Source organism: Abramis brama (genome assembly GCF_963993115.1).
Source record: "Abramis brama genome assembly, chromosome: 6".
NCBI classification, from domain to species: domain Eukaryota; kingdom Metazoa; phylum Chordata; class Actinopteri; order Cypriniformes; family Leuciscidae; genus Abramis; species Abramis brama.
In genome coordinates this window covers 12,913,784-12,936,277 of record NC_139968.1, presented here as the reverse complement: position 1 = coordinate 12,936,277, position 22,494 = coordinate 12,913,784, and the positions used below count along the sequence as shown (strand labels likewise).

At 40.9% G+C, this 22,494-nt stretch overlaps 1 protein-coding gene across 3 annotated transcripts in view; it reads left to right on the top strand.

Annotated features, from left to right (window-relative positions):
• LOC311084499 (NACHT, LRR and PYD domains-containing protein 3-like) overlaps positions 1–22,494 on the top strand; it is a 59,169-nt gene that overhangs the window by 13,954 nt on the left and 22,721 nt on the right. The window contains exons 2-6 of one of the 3 annotated variants that reach the window (XM_084116569.1): positions 9,612–9,798; positions 10,398–10,556; positions 12,339–12,497; positions 17,426–17,584; positions 18,121–19,974. In XM_084116569.1, the coding sequence (XP_083972695.1) occupies positions 10,414–10,556; positions 12,339–12,497; positions 17,426–17,584; positions 18,121–19,974 (2,315 nt within the window). In that variant the 5' untranslated portion in view covers positions 9,612–9,798; positions 10,398–10,413. The remainder of the gene's footprint in view (positions 1–9,611; positions 9,799–10,397; positions 10,557–12,338; positions 12,498–17,425; positions 17,585–18,120; positions 19,975–22,494) is intronic. The other 2 variants (XM_084116568.1, XM_084116570.1) reach the window with 2 other exon arrangements.

Sequence of the window (22,494 nt, the reverse complement as noted above, 5' to 3'; positions counted from 1 at the left end):
GACAGCAAAGCCAAGCGGGTCGAACACACTATTAATGACTGACAGCACTCCCCGTTTAGTGAAGGGCTTTTCATTGACTGTTACCTGAAACTTGAACAGGTCTGTGGACAGGTCCCAGCCCAAGCCTAAGCTGTGCTGCATGGGTGGGGTAGTCTGCCCGAGGTCAAGGCCCTGCATGTCCGTTGCAAGGTCCTCACTTGGAAAGGCACTTGTGATGATAGGACAGTTGGACGAGATTTTGTGCAGGCGTATATTACACTGAGCCAGCATCTTCTGAGCTCTACAGAGAATGTCAATGGCCTCATCTGCGGAAGAGAATGATTTCAGTCCATCATCTACATAAAAGTGACGCTCAATGAACTCTCTTGCATCACTGCCGTATTCCCTTTCTCCCTCCATCGCTAACCGTTTCAGTCCATAGATAGCCACTGAAGGGGAGGGACAGTTCCCAAATACATGTACTCTCATCCTGAATTCCTGCACTTCTCCATCCAGATCATGGTTTTTGAACCACAAGAAGCGAAGGTAGTTGCGGTGGTCCTCTCTGACAAGAAAGTTGTGGAACATTTGCTCCACGTCTGCCATGACTGCCTATGGGTCAGACCTGAAACGCATCAAAACTCCCACAAGAGTGTTATTGAGATCTGGCCCTTTTAGTAGCACGTCATTGAGAGAAACATTACTGCATTGAGCACTCAAATCAAAGACTACCCTAATTTTCCCTGGCTTTAGATGGTGGTAAACTCCAAAACTAGGGAGATACCAGCATTCTTGGTCTGGAGTAAGAGCAGGAGCTGGTTCGGCGTGGCCCTTACTGAAGATTTTATCCAAAAACTCAACATAATGCTCCCTCATTTCAGATTTCCTTTTCAACGTTTTGCGGAGCGACATTAAACGACTGAGGGCCTGGTCCCTGTTGTTGGGCAAACGCTGCCTGGGGGTGCGGAATGGGAGTGGAGCTACCCAATTATTCGCATCATCTTTTGCAAAGTCTTTGTGCATAATGTCCAAGAACAAAGCATCTTTTGCTGAAAGTGCCACTTTGTCATCATCTGCTGTTTGCTGGAAAATGTGTCTGCCCAATTCAACTTGTGTCTTAAGTGTATGACAGCTTTCTGTGTATTTGTCTTTGATATAGATTTTGTTTTCACAGGGGCTGAGGAAGGTAGGGCGGCCGTTGTCAAGAACGTTTGTCTTAAAAGAGTTTACTGTGGGTTTGTGGGCACCTGAGAGGCAGACATCACCTATAACTACCCATCCCAGATTAAGGCGTTGAGCATAAGGCGCACTGTTTGGACCATTCACCTGACTGCGGACCTTGTGAGCTTGGATGATGTCCCTGCCCAAGAGGAGAAGGATTTCTGCTGATGGGTCCAGAGGAGGAATCTGCAAAGCGATTATCTGTAGATGAGGGTGAGCCGACGCAGCCTCAGAGGTGGGAATCTCGTCCCTGTTATCTGGAATCTGATCACATTCTGTTAGTATGGGCAGCAGCATGGACACTTTTCCATTTACATCCTCAATAACAAAGTCACTAGCTCTGCGCCCTCCAGTCTCTGATAAACCAGCGCATGTTTTCATGGTGTATGGGAGTATGGTACCTTTTACATTAAACATGTCAAAGGCGGCAGACCTGGCTAAGGATGAATTGCTTTGGTCATCTAACATGGCGTACATCCTCCGTTTCTTTTCAGGGATGTGCGGGGATACACGTTGACTAAGCAAATCTTAGAGCAGGATTTACCTTTGAGGCCTTGGCCACACACTTCTGTGCAACTGGTTGTAGTTACAGGGCTTGGGGAATCGGACTCCCCGCCGTGGCTCTGAGGCAGAGGGTTAGAGTCTTTAGGTGTCCACTGAGGTGGACCAGCATGCATGGCGGACACGTGCACATCACTATTACATTCTGAGCATTGGATAATGGCTTTACAGTCTTTAGCTCTGTGACTTGTGGAAGAACAACACTTATAACAAATAGCGTGTTCTTTGAGGATACCTTTTCTTTCGTCCAGTGTTTTTGACCTAAATCCCCTGCATTTAGCGAGTGAATGGGGCTTGTGGTGAATAGGACATTGCTTGTCCGGATTGAGAACGGATGTTTGAGCTGTGCCGTTTGTTTGACTGATATCCATTTTGTTCACTGCAACAGGAACTCTGTATCTGGTTGGTTTTACCAGTGTTTTGTCAACTCTTGGAGCTACTATGTTTGAACTTTGTAACATAAAGCTAGGGTCTGTTTTCATTTCAGCATAGTCATTTACAAACTGAACAAAATATGAGAAAGGTGGGTAAACTGCACCATTGTCTCTTTTGTATTATCCCCCTTGGGGTGTTGAGAAAGCTAAGGCCTGGCAGATAACTTTCACTTTGTGCATACTCTAACTCTAGCAGAAGATCTGCAAGCTCCTGCAGCAGGTGAGCATCTTTATTGGATATCTTTGGAAAAGTCTGTAAGCGTTGGAAGAGTGACGCTTCGACTACCTCTGGAGAGCCATAACTCTTGTCTAGACGCTGCCACAAACGTTGGAGGCCTGCTTGTGGGTTGTTCACATGGACCGCCCTGATCCTCAGAGCGTGTTGAAGTGACTCCCCGCTGAGCCACTTGGTTAGAAGGTCAAGCTCTTCGCTGGGCTTGAGGTTGAGGCCTTCTATGGCGTTGCAGAAGATGGACTTCCAGGACAAGTAGGACTCAGGACGGTTGTCGAAAACCTTGAATCCCGCTGTCAGCAGATCACGGCGTGCTAGGTAGGCTGCTAGATCCGACAGTTCAGTCTGTGGAGTCACTGAAGGTCTAGGCTGGGGTGAAATGTCCATTTTTATGTGTGTAGGAGGGGACTTCAGCTGCTCCCTGTCTACAGAATCAGTGAGATGTTCACTTGGAGAGGAAGCGACTGGTGTTTGGCTCTGTTGTAGATGGTAAGAGTCGTTATGACTGACCAGTTGTCCTGTGTCAGGCTTTTCTTCTTCTTTCACTTGCAAACTGTAGTTGGTGAAGTGAGCATTCACATAGTCTCGAGCACGTCTGATGGAAGGAGGCGTCTTAGGGGAGATGCCTTGCTCAGTGAGGTCGATGGCGTGGTGCTCCTCGTCAGCTGCCGCTTCCAGGACATGAGCTGCAGCAAGCGCTGCTTCAGCCTCACCCTCCTTCTTCAGAGCGTTTAGCGTTGCCTCGATGCGCGCCTTCTCAACCTCCATGTCGATCTGGCATTTGGCGTACTGTGCTCTGGTGCGGGCAGCTTCGGCGTCTGCTCGGGCTCGTGCTGCAGCTTGGCTGGTGGACGAACAGCGTGAAGAACGTGAGTAGCACTCTGACCGGGCCACCATCTGGGACATAGGCGGTGTAGCTTCAGGCTGAGACATCTTGGGTGCTTGATAGGTAGATAATCTTTTTACTCTTCTGCCCTCGGTTGAGTGTGTGGCTACTCAGCCTATGCAGCGAGCTAAACAGTAAGAGAAGGTGGTTCCAGGAATAACAGGACACAGTTTTCTTCTTAGTGTCTTTACTGAAGACTTCTCTTTTGATTGTAAAACTGTGAACATACAAGCAAATTTCATTAAAAATACATTATTTAACAAACCAAGACTCATTGCTGTGAATTTAAATACTGGAAGTGATCAGAGTTCAAGATATAAGAATCACAACATTACATCTTTAAATGATTCAGTTTGCCACCATGTGGTTGGGGAATATACTACAGTTAATTGCAGTTCAATACTGTTCAACATATCTGTAAAAATATAACAGGTCGACTCTTTCCTCTTTAGATAGATTTAGTAGAACATGAACTCAGCAAGCCTTAAATCAAAGCTACACGGTAAAACAAAAGCTACTTGTTTTACTTTTGACAACCTGTATGTACAACCTGACGACCTGAGTTGAGTAAAAGCAGTGTTCACATTGACTTATTAGATATTGTACAACCACATACTAAACAGAAGCTAGCAACATTAGCTTGACTTAGATCACAAACAACCTTTTTGCTTGAAAGAGTTAAAATAACCTCTTAAGTACCAGAAAAGTAACTAAACATTTAGAAAACAAAATTGGCCACTAATAACTTACAGATTATGGCATGTCAAAGCTTCCCAAAGATATAAGGGGACTGAGAAGAGTGAAGAATGTCAACTCCTGACCTCCGGACATTTTCTCACACCGCGTGTAACAAACTTTTTCCCTGCTGCGTCAGCACATCACAACAGAGCACCGAGAAGAACACGCGATATAATCCATGAAGAAGAACCCAAAAGAAACACTAAAGAAGATACTGACCCCAAGTGGGAAAATAAAGAAATGCACCAGCGAACTAATACAATACTATAGAACATAGAGGGACAGAATACAATGAGGCCTACAATCAGTCAGTTTCAAAAAATAAATACAAAACCTGTCCTAATTGAAAGAAAACAAGTTAACAAAAAGATTGAATCCAATATGTGCTGATTATATGACATAACAGAGATGTACAAGCTATTTTTTTTTTTTTTTTTGTAGGATGGTCATTTTTGACCAGAAACACATTACAAGTGTGACTGTGCCATTTTGAAAAAGATAAATAATTTGTTACATTTATATAGTGCTTTTCTGGGTACTCAAAACGCTTTACATAAAAGGGGGGAATCTCCTCAATCACCACCAATGTGCAGCACCACCTGATGAAAGCAGTTCAAAACAAACTTGCAGGTTAAACATTAAAGCACTATGTGTTCATTCCCCCGCACTTTCCATTTTAACCATGTATGCGTAATGATCGTGTGTATCTATTTGTTTAGATTAGTTATGAAAACTTTGGTACACATTTTTGTGATTCTGTCCCTGCTTGTAAATCAACGTTCCTTTAAAGGGACATTGTGTAGGAATTTCTCCCATCTAGCGGTGAAATAGTATTTTGCATTCAAACAAATAGTGCTCTCCAGCGCCTCACATTTTCAAATGCGTGTTGCATCTACGGTAGCCGTTATGTACCAAAAAGCTATGACAGGATGTCTTATAATAGCACTTCATCGAGTTTTCCTTCGGGTGAACTGGTTTGTTATTTCAAACAAACTGCAACTTGACACAACGAACAAACGAATGTTACAGTTTTGAACAAACAAAACTTACAACCTTGTTTTTAGGGCCTTCTCTACTTTACTCAATAGCTGCTATTCATCAAAGAGTCTGTTTAACTTTTAACTATAAATGTTCTACTGTCTATATAATAAAGTTCACAACCAAGCAATGAAAAAAAGCTTGTAATTAACACTAGAAGTGCCATGGCGGTCATTTTGACCGTTTTGAATATCTGTTTTATATCTGTAATAACTTTGTTGAAAAAATAAATAAAATCCTGCCAGTACCTGACTTTTCCTAAAAGTGTCCGTATTTTCATTTAAAATGTTTTTCATATAAATTACACATAAGGCAAAAAAACAAATGAACATATTTACCAATTTCGGCCATAGACGGTCATATTGACCGCACTGAATTTCGTGGTATTATTATAGGCTATACCAATATACACAACAATAAAATGTGGTAAAAAAAATACACAAAACATATTCAACAACAAATCATTTAAATGTAATGATATTCAGAACAGAACAATGAAAAAATAACTATAAACAAGCCAAAATTAAATACTTTATAAGCGAAAGTGAAAGTAAGCTGCGTTAGGCTCACGTAACTCTCTAATTAGAATCAAAATGTTTCAACATTTGCGATGTATTCGGATGGTCAACTATTCTTTATTATAGGCTTTGTACTTCACTCACGTTCCAATATCGACGGAAAAATCATCCTTTTCACACGCGCAAAAATGGTACGAATTGTACCAGGCTACTGACTATATAAACAGAGTAGTGGAATTTTTATATGTTAGGCTTACTATTTTATTATGGCTATAATGAACAGGCTGCAATGTCAAGATGTGTGTGTGTGTGTAGGCGGGTGTGGGCGCGGGCGCGATCGAACAGTGGAAGCATGAAAACATAGGCTACTCTGTCATTTTGTTCAGGACATCTACGGATATTATTTATTTATAAATGTATAATTAAACTTGTTTAAATGTACAGTTTGGTGTTGTTTTGTTTTTAAAAGATATCCTAATACAATAAATGCATTAATCTCTCAATTGGGTATTTATCATTAAAGATATAGAGTTTGGAATCTATTTGACCGCTTGCGGCAGCTCTAGTAGTTATGGAATTCTGGCACTTCTAGTGTTAAGACCGTAACATTGACTTACCTGTCGAGAAGAAAGCAGGCAACTTCAGCATCTCTCTTGAAAGCTTTCTCCTGCATTAGCTATCCCGACATTAACCCTTGTTTTTTGTAATCTCCGGTCACGATTCCTTTTACGGTCTATTTTGGACTTTTTGGACGACGAGGACTCCTTATCCTGTGACTCAGCATATGTATGAATGAACGGTGTATAAATAACCATACAGTGTAGCCTTTTAAACTTGCCTGGGCAGTGACAAGCGCCTCTCACTGCTCTGCTCCTCCGCTTCTGCTGGCTTCAGTCACGTGACGCTGGCTCTGAACGAAAACGCGTTGTGGAAACGCGTTGGCTTAGTACTTTTTGTCCCTCTCTGCTATTATAGTTTTTCAAGATGGCGGAACTACATGGAAGCCTCCGTGGACCTACCCGTCCCATGTATACATACAACCAGGGGGGTAATTGAGCGCTCGATTTCCGTACCACCCCCGGGAGCCGCCATTGGCTAACAAGCCTTCACCTGCTGTTAGCATCCCATTGACTCCCATTCATTTTGGCGTCACTTTGACAGCAAATAACTTTACATCTGAGGCGTTTAAAGACTCCATTTGTCTATTGTTTATTTCTAAAGAAACACGACAATGTATAAAAGGCTCCATTACCTTGTATCTTACGTTATGGCCCCGTAGAAGCAGTTTTTGTAAAAGTAGGCTAACGATTGCGTCATAACCACGCGACTCTCTGGAAATTACCGTAGAGACAGGAAGAGAAGCTCGCAGTCAATCGGGGGACGTGGAGGCATAATGTCCGATAAAGTCTAGGGAGAAGCCCATAGAGAGTCATGACGTTGCTCCTGCTCCTAGCTCATGGACAGCTCCTACTCACACTCTCCGTCTCTGCAAGATTCGGAAGGGAATGGTTCAGATTTCGCTCGGCACAGCTACTAGAAAACTTACAACTGTCAGGCAGGCTGCTCACGTCACATCCACGTCGTCAAGCTCAGTTTGAGTCTGCGCAGTACGCTCGGCAATCAGGAAATGAGGGCTTCTAATTTGCTTCACTTTTCTCCGTTGAAGTCTATGGGGTCGCTGTGTCCAGTTTATATACTGTCTATGCATACAACCGGCGTAGCGTCATAGAACGTCTCTGAAAAGGTTAACGCCCACTTTTAGGGGAAAACAATCCGGCGAGCGCCATACACAGTATCGGATTGAGGACGTGTACTAACCCTTACAAACATGTAATTTGTATTTAAACATTTTTTTTTTCACACAGTAGGCTACCCCTATTATGTATTTGTATTTAATTAAATTTTTCCACATAGTATTTTGTATTTTTATTTTATTTTAAATACATTTCCATGTATTTATGCCCATCTCTGCCTGCCATCATCATCAATATCTTGCTGTTATGAAAATATCATGAATTACGGATGATGCTATCGAAAGCTAAATCAGGCTAGTTGTATGGCTGGACAGAAAAGTGCACTCAGTAGCTACTCTAAATATAAAGACATATTATACATTTAAAGATGTTTACTTCTTAAAACCGAAGTAAAATCATTCACTGGCTACCTGGTGACTCGATGAGGTACGAGTAAATGTCCGGGTAATACACACTTTCTGGCCAATGGGTGGGGTTGTTAGACCAATTTGACGCTGGTAGAATGAAAGGGACATGTTTTTAAGTTGCCCAAATTAAGTTACTCGACATATTTCATCTAAGTGATTTCTGAAGTTATACACGTCTGCCGGCTGTGTACGGACGTTGTTTTGTGCCGCTATTTTGTATTGAAGTCTATGGGAAGTCTGGCTTGTTTTCCCCTAAAAAGGGGCGGTTACGAAATTGACAGTTAAGTTCCCGGATGTGCCGGTTGTATGTATACATAGTTCCCACATGACGTCACAACATACGGGCATTTGCCGACCCGGCGCCATTTCTGAGGGCAGAACACAACATTCTTACAATGCAGAACATGAGAAGAAGAAGCTGAAACGGAAATTTTGTGATTAAAAAGTGAAAATGGTCATCTCCTGCTGGGTCAATGGATGTTCCAATCGTGCCGGAGGTTCAGTTAAATTTAGTTTTTTAGCATTTGCCGACCCGGCGCCATTTCTGTGGGCAGAACAATAGTAGAAGAAGCTGAAGCGAGTTAATTTCGTGATAAAAAGTGAAAATGGTGATCTCCTGCTGGGTCAATGGATGTTTAAATCGTGTAGGAGGTTCAGTTAAATTTGGATTTTACAGTATACCCGTCATTAGACTTAATGAATGTGAGAAGACTAACGTTAAGCTTTTGTCAGAACAACGACGGAGGTTATGGCTGGCGAGGATAAACAGGAAAGAAACTCCCTCAAAACACGCAAGAATTTGTTGTTTTTTATTGCAAGTGTACACAAATATAAGTTAACACTTTGCAGTTTGAATTATGTCCTGTATGAACAAAATGACGAGATATTAAAAACATACAAAAACAACATTGTTTCCACTGTTCGATCGCGCCCGCGACTCTCTCACTCTCTCACACACACACACACACACATTCCAGCACGGCAATCTCAGATTATGTCCCTAAAGAACCCGCGTATAAAGTAGTTCCGCATTACATTAATTAATTTGCATGCGAGTTTTATTTATTTTCATACCGTGTATATTACCGTGTATATTCATATTCATGCACATATTTCCAGGCTCGGAATTGCTCACATGTATTAAAACTCCTAGCCAATACCAGATAATGATACACATGATAATACTGTATCTGCTGCATAATCAGTGCTCAGTGCTTCCTTTGTTAGCGCATACGGATCCACACCATTTATTACTGAAATTTTCGCATTGTACCTCTCTCTGTCTTGTGTTAATAGAGTCTCTTTATAATCTCTGTCACTTTGTCTCTTCATGATTTTCGTAACATTATAAATGGAAAGAAATATTCGAAATTTGCTTGTAAAACTCATAGACAGTATGGTAAAACATTGTAAACACAGCAGCTTTTGCCCTCAAAGATGGCGTCTCCGTGGAGGTCACGTGACATTAATTGGCCTGTGGGAACTATGCATTCTTCATTTACGAGGATAAGTCAGATAATTAGCAGAGGTATTTGTATACCATTGAGGACATATTTATGAATAAAAATAGTAATTTTAGATAATAAAATACCTAAAAACCTACACATTGTCCCTTTAACAATGTGATCACAGCTACATGCTAAGAAAGATATATTTTTTTTGGCCATAAAAAGCTGATAGATGATCAATACTAAGTGTTTGCTGCACGAACAGATTAATTGATTGTAATATTAATTCATCAAGTTAATTCTATTAAATGATTCGTTCACTCCAGAATTAAAATTTCCTTGATAATTTACTCACCCCCACTTCATCAAAGATGTTCATGTCTTTCTTTCTTCAGTCGAAAATAAATTAAGGTTTTTGAGGGAAATATTCCAGGATGTTTCTCCATATAGTGGACTTCAACGGGAACCAACGGGTTGAAGGTTAAAATTGCAGTTTCAGTGCAGCTTCAAAGGCTCTATATGATCCCAGCCGAGGAATAAGCGTCTTATCTACCGTAACAATCGGTCAACGATGACGTGAGGGTGAGTAAATTATCAGGACATTTTAATTCTGGAGTGAATGAATCGTTTAACTGATCCAAATATTTATAATTAATTATAACAAGTTATGATTAATTGTTCATAGTGCCCTTTTGAGCTAATTTGCTAGACTAGTGTGATAAATTGTACAGAATATTTTATTTTATTCAATATTGGCAAACTTACCCACAAACAATGCTTTTTTTTGTCCGAAATTGAGGAGCATAAGATCAGATAAAGAAGGCTTATGATCAATCAGATCCAAAAAGAAATACAAAACCTGTGCTAATTGAAAGAAAACAAGATTGAATCCAATAGTTGGTGATAATATAGAGTTATGAGAGATTTGGTAATTTTTAACCAGGAACACCAGAAATGTAACAAGGTGGGGGATCTCTCACGTCCATGTTGATAAATGCCAAGTTTTGTGTAGAAACGGCCTTGCGTCCAGTTTTCTGTCCTACGTTCGTTTCATAAATTAGGCCCAGTGTCACTAAAAACTATGCTTTTGATTCTGCCTCAGTAAAGGTGACTATTTGCACAGTGTTTATGCATAATCTCATAAAACATAATTTTCCTTGTACTGTGTTTAATGTTTTCAGGAAAGCCTCTGTAATAATGGATACGGAGGAGAACTCTCCTGCCAAAGTGAGGAGAGGAGAGGATGATGCACCATGTCCCAGCGGCGTGTCTATGAAGTCTACAAATTCAATGAATCCACCCATACGTTTCAGAAGTGGAGCTGTGACCTCTGAACACATGTGAGATCCTTTTTCCAGTATTTGAGACACGAACCTGAAACATCAGATAGTGCTAAGAAACAAAACGATTGCTTTGTCTTCTCTCTGTATCTCTAGGAGAAAGAGAGGAGGCCCAAGTTTGTGTTTTTATTACAAATGTTACTCCTGGTAGCTTATTTAAACACACACACACACACACACACATTAATTCTTCTGTTAAACCTTAGCTGTCTAAATCATCATTTTACATTTGGTTTTTAGGCGTTGTATTGTGTTGGCAACGAAGTTGTAAAATTTTACAGTATATAACATTACAGAGAAAAGTTTAGTAAGCAACTTTTTTTTATGGCTTTTGTAAAGAAAAGGAGGGACCAGTTGAAATTTATTTTTGAGGTTATCAACATTACGCCACAACTGATAACCTCTTAACTGATTGAGCTGAACTCATAATATTACTTTAATGACAATTTTGGTATTATACATTCAATTGGGTGGATGTGTTGTCTATTGTAAACATGCAATATTAGGTATACATATTTATATAATATAAGATTTTGGATAAAATTGTTAAATCACTGCTTTGGCTAATGCCAGGCACATGCACAGATAGACCTCAATTGGTGCTGAAGCTTATGCTCTTTAGGCCTTTTTGCAAATGTGTCGTCCTGAGGGCGCAGCCAACACAGTTAACACACACAAGTCGAGCAGCATCCATGTCTTCTTGACCTGCCTTCATTAGTGACAGCCAGGTAACAATCATGTTTGCCCTAAGTTTCAACATTGTTTGCCACTGCTGTAAAATTATTTCACTATCAAGACATCTCAATAGAGACAACCTAGTTTAGGAAAAATACCTCCATTAAGCTTAACAAGCAAACTAGTCTGATGTGTAAGATAGCATCATGCCTTGGTGTAAAATGACATCATGCAAGGTCGGAAATTCCAACAAAATGAGTAAAAATGCCCCCAAAAATGAAGATGTGAAATGCCCCTGTATGAGCTCTTGTTATATTCATAATGGAGCAGTTACCCCTGGAGCCAAGTGAGATTTTTGCCTATACAAAGGATACATGCATAGATATAGATCAACTTACAATATATTTTCGTGTGGCATGTCAGCATGGCATATACCTGAAAAAGCTACTTCTGTGTAACACTTTTACACAGAATAAGCGTCTTATCTTGCGTAACAATCGGTCAACGATGACGTGAGGGTGAGTAAATTATCAGGACATTTTAATTCTGGAGTGAATTAATCGTTTAACTGATCCAAATATTTATAATTAATTATAACAAGTTATGATTAATTATTCATAGTGCCCTTTTGAGCTAATTTGCTAGACTAGTGTGATAAATTGTACAGAATATTTTATTTTATTCAATATTGGCAAACTTACCCACAAACAATGCTTTTTTTTTGTCCGAAATTGAGGAGCATAAGATCAGATAAAGAAGGCCTATGATCAATCAGATCCAAAAAGAAATACAAAACCTGTGCTAATTGAAAGAAAACAAGATTGAATCCAATATTTGGTGATAATATAGAGTTGGTAATTTTTAACCAGGAACACCAGAAATGTAACAAGGTGGGGGATCTCTCACGTCCATGTTGATAAATGCCAAGTTTTGTGTAGAAACGGCCTTGCGTCCAGTTTTCTGTCCTACGTTCGTTTCATAAATTAGGCCCAGTGTCACTAAAAACTATGCTTTTGATTCTGCCTCAGTAAAGGTGACTATTTGCACAGTGTTTATGCATAATCTCATAAAACATAATTTTCCTTGTACTGTGTTTAATGTTTTCAGGAAAGCATCTGTAATAATGGATACAGAGGAGAACTCTCCTGCCAAAGTGAGGAGAGGAGAGGATGATGCACCATGTCCCAGCAGCGTGTCTATGAAGTCTACAAATTCAATTATTCTCCCCATAGGTTTCAGAAGTGGAGCTGTGAACTCTGAACACATGTGAGATCCTTTTTCCAGTATTTGAGACACGAACCTGAAACATCAGATAGTGCTAAGTAGGGATGCAACAATACAGTTAACCCACGGTTCAATACATACCTCGGTTTTTTAACCACGGTTTTCGGTTCGGTTCGGTTCGGTTCTGATGGCTTGACACATAAGAGTGTTTTTTGTTATTCTATGCTTAGGCAATAGGAACAGTAAGAGGTTAAGGTGAAAAAAATAAAAACGATTTATTGCAATACTCCTTTATTTTACTTAAAGGGGGGGTGAAATGCTCATTTTCACTCAATCTCCTGTTAATCTTGAGTACCTATAGAGTAGTATTGCATCCTTCATATCTCCAAAAAGTCTTTAGTTTTATTATATTTATAAAAGAAAGATAGGCTGTACCGAGTCTTTCCGGAAAAAAATGAGCGTCTGGAGGCGTGCCATGTGGGCGAAGCTAAAGCTGTGCTAACGCGCCGAGCTAGTAACAACACACAGAGACATTTGAAGCAGTTTTACTCACCGCCTGCGACCGCGAACCTTTATCATTGTGACTGCTCGATCCTTAAGCATTAGACGATCTGCAAATCCGTCGATCTGGGGCCGGTTTCACAAAGCTATTTTAGACCGGTCTATAGTGTTAGACAAGTCTAAAATTTGCTCATAGACTAGTCTAATGCAAGTTAGACTGTTTCACAAAAATAAAGATTGACTTAATTTAAATAAAAAAAATTAGACACCTTACCCCCAGGCTAACTTAGGTCTAAGACTCTGTTACCTTGGCAACCAGCAGTAACAATCAGTTACAAACTGCCAAAAGAAAAGGGAAAATGGCTCATAATTTAAACATTTCTTCCAGTTATTACATTCCCAAGTAAAATGTCCTTGTAACTGTTAGGGCCGTTACATAACGCGAGCAACGATCGACGCGCTCCGTTTCATAGTCTGAGCATTGGACGCAAGCGTCACGGGCGATGCGTGAAATGCAATACACCGCTCACGCAACTGGGGGACGTGGGGGTAGTAGAGTCATAGTGGAGTCATAGCTCTGAACGCCCGTCTATTTCGCTTCAAACGCTCGCTTTATACGCGCGTCCTATTCGCCTTGGACGCGCGAATGGATTCAAAATGTTCAAGCGTCGAACTAGACGCGATAGACGCGGATTTAACGCTCTATTCGCGTTTGGTGTGAATGCTGCATAATAACAGGCTGCGATGTCAAGATTGCAATGCTGAAGTGTGTGTGTGTGTGTGTGTCAGAGAGAGAGAGAGGCACGGGCGCGATCGAACAATGGAAACATAAAAACATACGCCGTCATTTATACTCCTCCAACAAACACATATTTTCCGCTGGGGTAAACAGCACTGAGCGGTTGAATGCGCTTACTAGATCCGCCATGTTTTTTGTTTTGAAAAGTGTCTTATTTTACCCAGAATGCATTGCAGTGTAGTCCTACTTAAGATAGTCAGAGTCTTAAGTGCTTTGTGTAACGGTCTTATTTAGATGTCTATCTGAAGTCTGACTATCTACTATATCTAAGCCATAGTCAAAGTCTATCTTTGTGAAACCGGCCCCTGCTGGGCTTTGTTTATAAAACAATCATCGTCGAAATGCAGGGAACAAACAGTCTTACACAGCTCTGTTGATGATGCTCTGAAAAATAAACTCCATCCACTGGTCCCTTAGTCTCGCGTAGCCAGACCTTCAGACTGACGGCAGAAGGTCTGGACTCTATCGCAGCTTTTCCTGGCCAAGAGGACGTTTGACTGACATATAACGCAACCAATCACAGTTCGTTTTGTTCCGCGTCATGTTTAGGGGCGTGCCAATATAATGTCGATGTCCCTACAATAACAGACCGGCGTGCATTTAATAAATTATTCATTCAAGAACGTTGTGCAAGTTTACTGCAACAATGGAGCCGCAAACTTCACATACTTTTGAAAATCCAGCGTTTAGTTGATCCTGGTAAGCGCTCATTTGTCTCAGTTGTAAACACAACGGCTTTCTTCTTCCACGAGGGGTTTTGGCGTCACGGCATTTGTTTCCAGACGGACCGTTAAAGAACGCGACACACACGTCTCGCGGACATCCTGTAGAATTCAACCAATCAGGTCGCGACTTCGAAACTCCTGAAGTGTTTCCAGAAAAGTGTGCCATATGCATCAGACGTTTAGCCAACGTTCCGTGGGCGTGACGTCTGAGGCTGAGACTACTGGTCCCTTAACGCTGGGTTCTTTGGGAATCTGTGCAGGGTTGTCTTGCCCTGGCAACCAAAAACCCACTTCTTTGGTGACATTGACTTCCCTAAAGCCGAGCACAGCGCTTTGATGGCGTACTGCTTTCGCTCTCGTCTCTCTCTGGTCTACGAGTGCGCGCGCGCCTTTCCGGGAGAAGTGCCCTTAGGACCCATATAAGGAAATTCCGCCCCATCTGACGTCACACAGACCCATACTCGAAAAAAACTTTCCGAAACTTGTGATAAACCGGAAGGACAATTTTTGGCACAGAAATACTCCTTCAAACGTACAATTTAATTTTTGAAACTTTGTCCATGTTTAGCATGGGAATCCAACTCTTTAACAGTGTAAAAAACTCAGTATGCATGAAATAGCATTTCACCCCCCCCTTTAAAAGCTAAGAAAAGTCCACTAGTTTCTAGTGTATTGTATAATATAAAATTAACATTGACATCTCACAGCTGCTGGTAGCCCATGTACAAACTGGGGAACACATACATTCAAAATTCGTTTAAGTAGGCTACACGTGTAAAACAATGCTTGCACACAGTTATTTTTTTGTTTACCGTTTTTTCTTCCTCAGCATTATACTCAAAGGCAAAACCGAAATGTCCCCACACCATGAATTTTGAAGACGCCGGCGCATCCTCGTACTGTAGCCTCACTTAACCGCCGCTCGCCATGTTAAAGTGTGGACGTGGAATGATGGTTAAGCGCCCCCTAACTTTAGAGCATTCACTTTAGATTGAATATTTACTCGTGGGGAGGAGTTTCCTCATCTCAGCTCGTAGACTTCAGGCACACACAAACAGTCAATTCGGAGAGAAATAAAACGCACATAAATTATTTAAATGTAAAACCGAAAAAAACGCAATTCACAAGCGCGTATTGAACCGTGGATGTCGTACCGAACGGTTTAATATTATATTGAGAATTGTGGCATCCCTAGTGCTAAGAAACAAACCGATTGCTTTGTCTTCTCTCTGTATCTCTAGGAGAAAGAGAGGAGGCCCAGTTTTCTGTTTTTATTACAAATGTTACTCCTGGTAGCTTATTTAAACACACACACACACACACACACACACACATTAATTCTTCTGTTAAACCTTAGCTGTCTAAATCATCATTTTACATTTGGTTTTTAGGCGTTGTATTGTGTTGGCAACGAAGTTGTAAAATTTTACAGTATATAACATTACAGAGAAAAGTTTAGTAAGCAACTTTTTTTTATGGCTTTTGTAAAGAAAAGGAGGGACCAGTTGAAATTTATTTTTGAGGTTATCAACATTACGCCACAACTGATAACCTCTTAATTGATTGAGCTGAACTCATAATATTACTTTAATGACAATTTGGGTATTATACATTCAATTGGGTGGATGTGTTGTCTATTGTAAACATGCAATATTAGGTATACATATTTATATAATATAAGATTTTGGATAAAATTGTTAAATCACTGCTTTGGCTAATGCCAGGCACATGCACAGATAGACCTCAATTGGTGCTGAAGCTTATGCTCTTTAGGCCTTTTTGCAAATGTGTCGTCCTGAGGGCGCAGCCAACACAGTTAACACACACAAGTCGAGCAGCATCCATGTCTTCTTGACCTGCCTTCATTAGTGACAGCCAGGTAACAATCATGTTTGCCCTAAGTTTCAACATTGTTTGCCACTGCTGTGAAATTATATCACTATTAAGACATCTCAATAGAGCCAACCTAGTATAGGATAAATACCTCCATTAAGCTTAACAAACAAACTAGTCTGATGTGTAAGATAGCATCATGCCTTGGTGTAAAATGACATCATGCAAGGTCGGAAATTCCAACAAAATGAATAAAAATGCCCCCAAAAATGAAGATGTGAAATGCCCCTGTATGAGCTCTTGTTATATTCATAATGGAGCAGTTACCCCTGGAGCCAAGTGAGATTTTTGCCTATACAAAGGATACATGCATAGATATAGATCAATTTACAATATATTTTCGTGTGGCATGTCAGCATGGCATATACCTGAAAAAGCTACTTCTGTGTAACACTTTTACACAGAATAAGCGTCTTATCTACCGTAACAATCGGTCAACGATGACGTGAGGGTGAGTAAATTATCAGGACATTTTAATTCTGGAGTGAATGAATCATTTAACTGATCCAAATATTTATAATTAATTATAACAAGTTATGATTAATTATTCATAGTGCCCTTTTGAGCTAATTTGCTAGACTAGTGTGATAAATTGTACAGAATATTTTGTTTTATTCAATATTGGCAAACTTACCCACAAACAATGCTTTTTTTTGTCCGAAATTGAGGAGCATAAGATCAGATAAAGAAGGCTTATGATCAATCAGATCCAAAAAGAAATACAAAACCTGTGCTAATTGAAAGAAAACAAGATTGAATCCAATATTTGGTGATAATATAGAGTTATGAGAGATTTGGTAATTTTTAACCAGGAACACCAGAAATGTAACAAGGTGGGGGATCTCTCACGTCCATGTTGATAAATGCCAAGTTTTGTGTAGAAACGGCCTTGCGTCCAGTTTTCTGTCCTACGTTCGTTTCATAAATTAGGCCCAGTGTCACTAAAAACTATGCTTTTGATTCTGCCTCAGTAAAGGTGACTTTATTTGCACAGTGTTTATGCATAATCTCATAAAACATAATTTTCCTTGTACTGTGTTTAATGTTTTCAGGAAAGCATCTGTAATAATGGATACGGAGGAGAACTCTCCTGCTAAAGAGAGGAGAGGAGAGGATGATGCACCATGTCCCAGCGGCGTGTCTATGAAGTCTACAAATTCAATGAATCCACCCATACGTTTCAGAAGTGGAGCTGTGACCTCTGAACACATGTGAGATCCTTTTTCCAGTATTTGAGACACGAACCTGAAACATCAGATAGTGCTAAGAAACAAAACGATTGCTTTGTCTTCTCTCTGTATCTCTAGGAGAAAGAGAGGAGGCCCAAGTTTGTGTTTTTATTACAAATGTTACTCCTGGTAGCTTATTTAAACACACACACACACACACACTCACGCGCGCGCGCACACACACACACATTAATTCTTCTGTTAAACCTTAGCTGTCTAAATCATCATTTTACACTCATATTTGGTTTTTAGGCGTTGAAAGATGCCCCCAAAAATGAAGATGTGAAATGCCCCTGTATGAGTTCTTGTTATATTCATAATAGAGCAGTGACCCATGGAGCCAAGTGATATTTTTGCCTATGCAAAGGATACATGCATAGATGTAGATAAATTTACAATATATTTTCGTGTGGCATGTCAGCATGGCATGTACATGAAAGAGCTACTTCTGTGTAACACTTGTGCAGAGAAGTGTTGACTAAATGCTGTAATTTCTTTCCTTTTTGATGTTTTTGCAGTGAGGAAAATTATGTTACTGGAGACCTGCAAGTTTCTTACCAAGCAGTGAGTGATGCCATCAAAACCACTCACAAAACCAGAATGAAGAACAAGTATGAGCACTTATTTGAGGGAATCAATCTACAAGAGAATCCAACCCTCCTGAACAGGATCTACACAGAGCTCTACATTACAGAGGGAGATGCTAAAGGGGTGAATGAAGAACATGAGATTTTAAAGATGGAGAAAACACCCAGAACACAACTTTCACAAGATACTCCAATATACTGCAATGACATCTTTAAACCCTCACCTAAACCAGGATGTGAAGAGAAAGACCAAATCAAGACTGTTCTTACTAAAGGCAATGCTGGAATTGGAAAAACCGTCTCAGTGCAGAAGTTAATTCTGGACTGGGCCGAGGGAAAAGCCAATCAGGATGTAGATTTCATGTTTGTGCTTCAATTTCGAGAGCTGAACTTGATTAAAGATCATCAGTACAGTCTTCACAGTCTTCTGCTGGACTTTCATCCTGAACTTAAAGAACTGGACTCAAAGATTTATGACAAATGTAAAGTTGTGTTCATCTTTGATGGTCTGGATGAAAGCAGAATTACACTGATGTTTTCTGATGATGAGAAAGTTTCTGATGTCGATAAGACTTCATCAGTGGGTGTGTTGATTTCAAACCTCATAAAAGGAGATCTGCTTCCCTCTGCTCACATCTGGATCACCTCCAGACCAGCAGCAGCCAATCAGATCCCCTCCAAATACATCAGCCGTGTGACAGAAATTCAGGGATTCAATGACCCTCAGAAGGAGGAATATTTCAGGAAGAGAATCAGTGATAAGAATCAAGCCAGCAGAATCATCTCACACATTAAAAGATCAAGAAGCCTCCACATCATGTGCCACATACCCGTCTTCTGCTGGATCTCAGCCACTGTGCTTCAAAACATCCTAAAACAAGATCTCAGTGCAGAAATCCCTCAAACTCTGACTGAAATGTACATCCACTTCCTGCTGATTCAGATCAACATGAGGAATCAGAAGTATGAAGAGAGAGATCCAGAGAAACTCCTGCAGTCCAACAGAGACATGATTTTGAAACTCGCTGAACTGGCTCACAAACAGCTGATGAAGGGCAATGTGATGTTCTATGAGGAGGACCTGATTGAGAGCGGCATAGACGTCACTGATGCCTCAGTGTATTCTGGGATTTGCACTGAGATCTTTAAGGAGGAATCTGTGATTCATCAGAAGAAAGTCTACTGCTTCATACATCTGAGCTTTCAGGAGTTTCTTGCAGCTTTCCATGAGTTTCACTCCCAGCAAAAGTCTTTGAAAAGGCGGCTCAAAGAAGTAATTGATGAATCATTGCAGAATGGACGCTTGGATCTTTTCCTGCGATTCTTGCTGGGCATCTCACTGGAGTCCAATCAGAGACTCTTACAGGATCTACTGACACACACAGAGGACACCAGAGATATCAATAGAGTCTGTGATTCTTTCGGGGCATTTCTGCGATTCTTGCTGTGCTTCCCACTGCTGTGCTTCCCCTCTGCCACCAAAAGAGCCGCAAAGTATATTAAAGATAAAATTAAAGGTGATGAACAACTCCCAGCTGAGAAATCCATCAATCTGTTCCTCTGTCTGCTGGAAGTGAATGATCAGACTTTCTACAGAGAGATTCAGGAGTTTGTGAAATCAGGCATGGACTCAGAGAAACTCTCTCCTGCTCACTGCTCAGCAATAGCCTACATCATTCAAATGTCAGATGAGCCGCTGGATGAACTGAACTCCAAGAAAATAAATACATCAGAAGAAGGCAAAAGAAGACTGATACCAGCTGTGAGGAACTGCAGAAAAGCCCTGTAAGCATTTTGTCATAAAGCATATTTTTTTTATATTTTGTAATCACTGTGCCAGAGCAGTTTAGCAAGATTGGAAGAGAAGTCTAAAAATGAGTTCTAATCTCAATATAATAACAGTTTATCTTCTAGCAATCATGATTTTTTCATTGCCGGTTATGAATCTTTTTGTACTGCTGATTTTTTTTTTCTCTGTTCAAGCAAATTTATTTGATGTTTATTTGCTCTATATCAGGCCAAACTGGCCTTAAACTAAACATATCCATAGCCATTTGAAATTAGAGGCAACCACTGCATTTTAATCACGATCCAAACAAAGATGCTACACACATGCAGTATGAGCAGTTGTTTTTGATTTAAAGGGGTCATATGTTTATTTTTTCTTGTTTTCCTTTTTCTTTAGTGTGTTATGTAGCTGTGCATGTATAAGATCGGCAAAGCTCAAAGTCTCCTACAAAAAGATTTAATCTAAAAGAGAAGGCAGATCCAGACCTACCTAAAACACCTCGATCAAATTCTCCCTCACATACCCACATCACTAGGTGGATGCAATAAGAATCAGTGGTCAAGATTTATTTACAACACCAGAATAAACGTGTGTGTGTGTAAAGAAATGCGCTTGTGAAGTCGACCTGCCTCGGACATGGATCTACACAAAATAATAGCTTTTTACTTTTATCTGGGCTTTCAACAAAAGGAAATTTTACAGGTGCCAACATACACCCTTAATTATGCAGAACTTTAAGGCTTAATATAATTTAAACGGATGAGTTATAAAAAATGCAGCCCCCTCACAGTTGGCATGAAGGGCAAAATTAGCTATATCGACCAAAACCACTTTTTGCACCAGGCTTTTCTGCTGTAAAGTTGGCCATTTTAACATGGGATTGACTCTCTTTCGCAGCCTGTCTCTAGCGGCCAGTCGATGAATTGCAGTTTAAGTCACTTCCGTGTTGGTTTCAAGAGAGAGAGAAGGGAAGGTTGCCGCTTGGCCAAAATGCAGAAATGAAATGAGTTAGCATTTTAGCACTTCCGGTTCCATCATCCCGTAGTCAATGGGTTTTTTGGTTAAAGGCACACTATGCAGTGTTCCGTTTTTGTCAAACAGCGCACCCCTAGAGTTGCTGTGGAGAACTTGTATTCAACATTACTGTCGTAAATACCACTCACGCAGAGCAGTCTCTGCATTCACGACCTGAACCCCTCCCCCCTTTATACCAGTACCTGTTCAGTAGGATGGAAGCGTCGGACATCGAACAGGCACAGGCACAGGCACAGGCACAACCTCCAAAGTTGTCTACTGACGAGGTAATGTTTCACAATTTCAAATATGCCAACTGTAGAGCATTCACCTAATGCTCGCTTGGAGTTTAATGTGCCTTTGTAGCCACCATACTTGTTATCACAGACGGCGCCTGCGCAAACTGGCTGGTGGGAATACGAGGCTTGGCTACCTGATACTGAGAGCTGTACGAGTGAGGCTAATAAACAGAACTCGGTTTATAAAGTATTCCCTTTGCGTGGTCTTTCTACATGGTGTCAGAAGTGAACACGGACACTTTTGATCGTGCAGTTCATTCATCACGGAGCGCACGACTACTTGCCGGTCGAATAAAGACCGTAACCAGTTTATAGCGTTGCTACCCGGCTATCCTGCTAACGGACATACAGTGCATCATGTCGGACGGATTTCGCAGACCGGACCCCCTCGTCTTTGATGAGAACATCGCGGAGAATTGGCGAGTATTCGAACAGGAATATGACATTTTTATCGCGGCGGCACACTCTGACAAGCCGGCCCGCACACAAGCCTACATTCTCCTTAATCTCGCAGGATCGGAGGCCATTGAAAGGGAGAGGTCGTTCGTCTACGCGCCCGCGGTGAGAGGACCCGACGTTGACGACGCACCGGGACCCATCATCACTCCGGCTGAGTCAAAAGAGAACCCCGAATGTTTAAAGAGGAAATTTCGGGCGATCTGCAGTCCCCGAATAAACATTATAGTGGAGAGACACAAGTTCAATGCACGGTTCCAAAACCAAGGTGAGCCATTCGAATCATATATCACAGATTTAAGGATAAAAGCAAAGAGCTGTAACTTCGGAACACTGCAAGACGAGCTCATCCGTGACAGACTGGTCTGTGGCATAACTGATGATAATCTAAGAAAAATAATGCTGCGTGACAGTGAGCTAACTCTGGCTAAAGCTATCTCGGTGTGTCAAATTTATGAGCAAACAGAACATCACACCAGGGTATTGTCATCGTCACATGCTCCTACTAGTGTTGACAGTCTACAGTACAAATGTGGGAGGAAGCAGAGATTTGAGACACGACAGAGAGCACAGATAGGGAGAAATGAACAGCCCATTGTCAACTGTAATAATTGTGGTGGCAGCCATGATGCCAAGAGAGAAAGTTGTCCGGCTTCTGGTCAACAATGCCATGCATGTAAAAAATGGAACCACTACAAGAAATGCTGCAGGTCAGTGCAGAGATACTCTAGGATGCAGAGCTCCAGA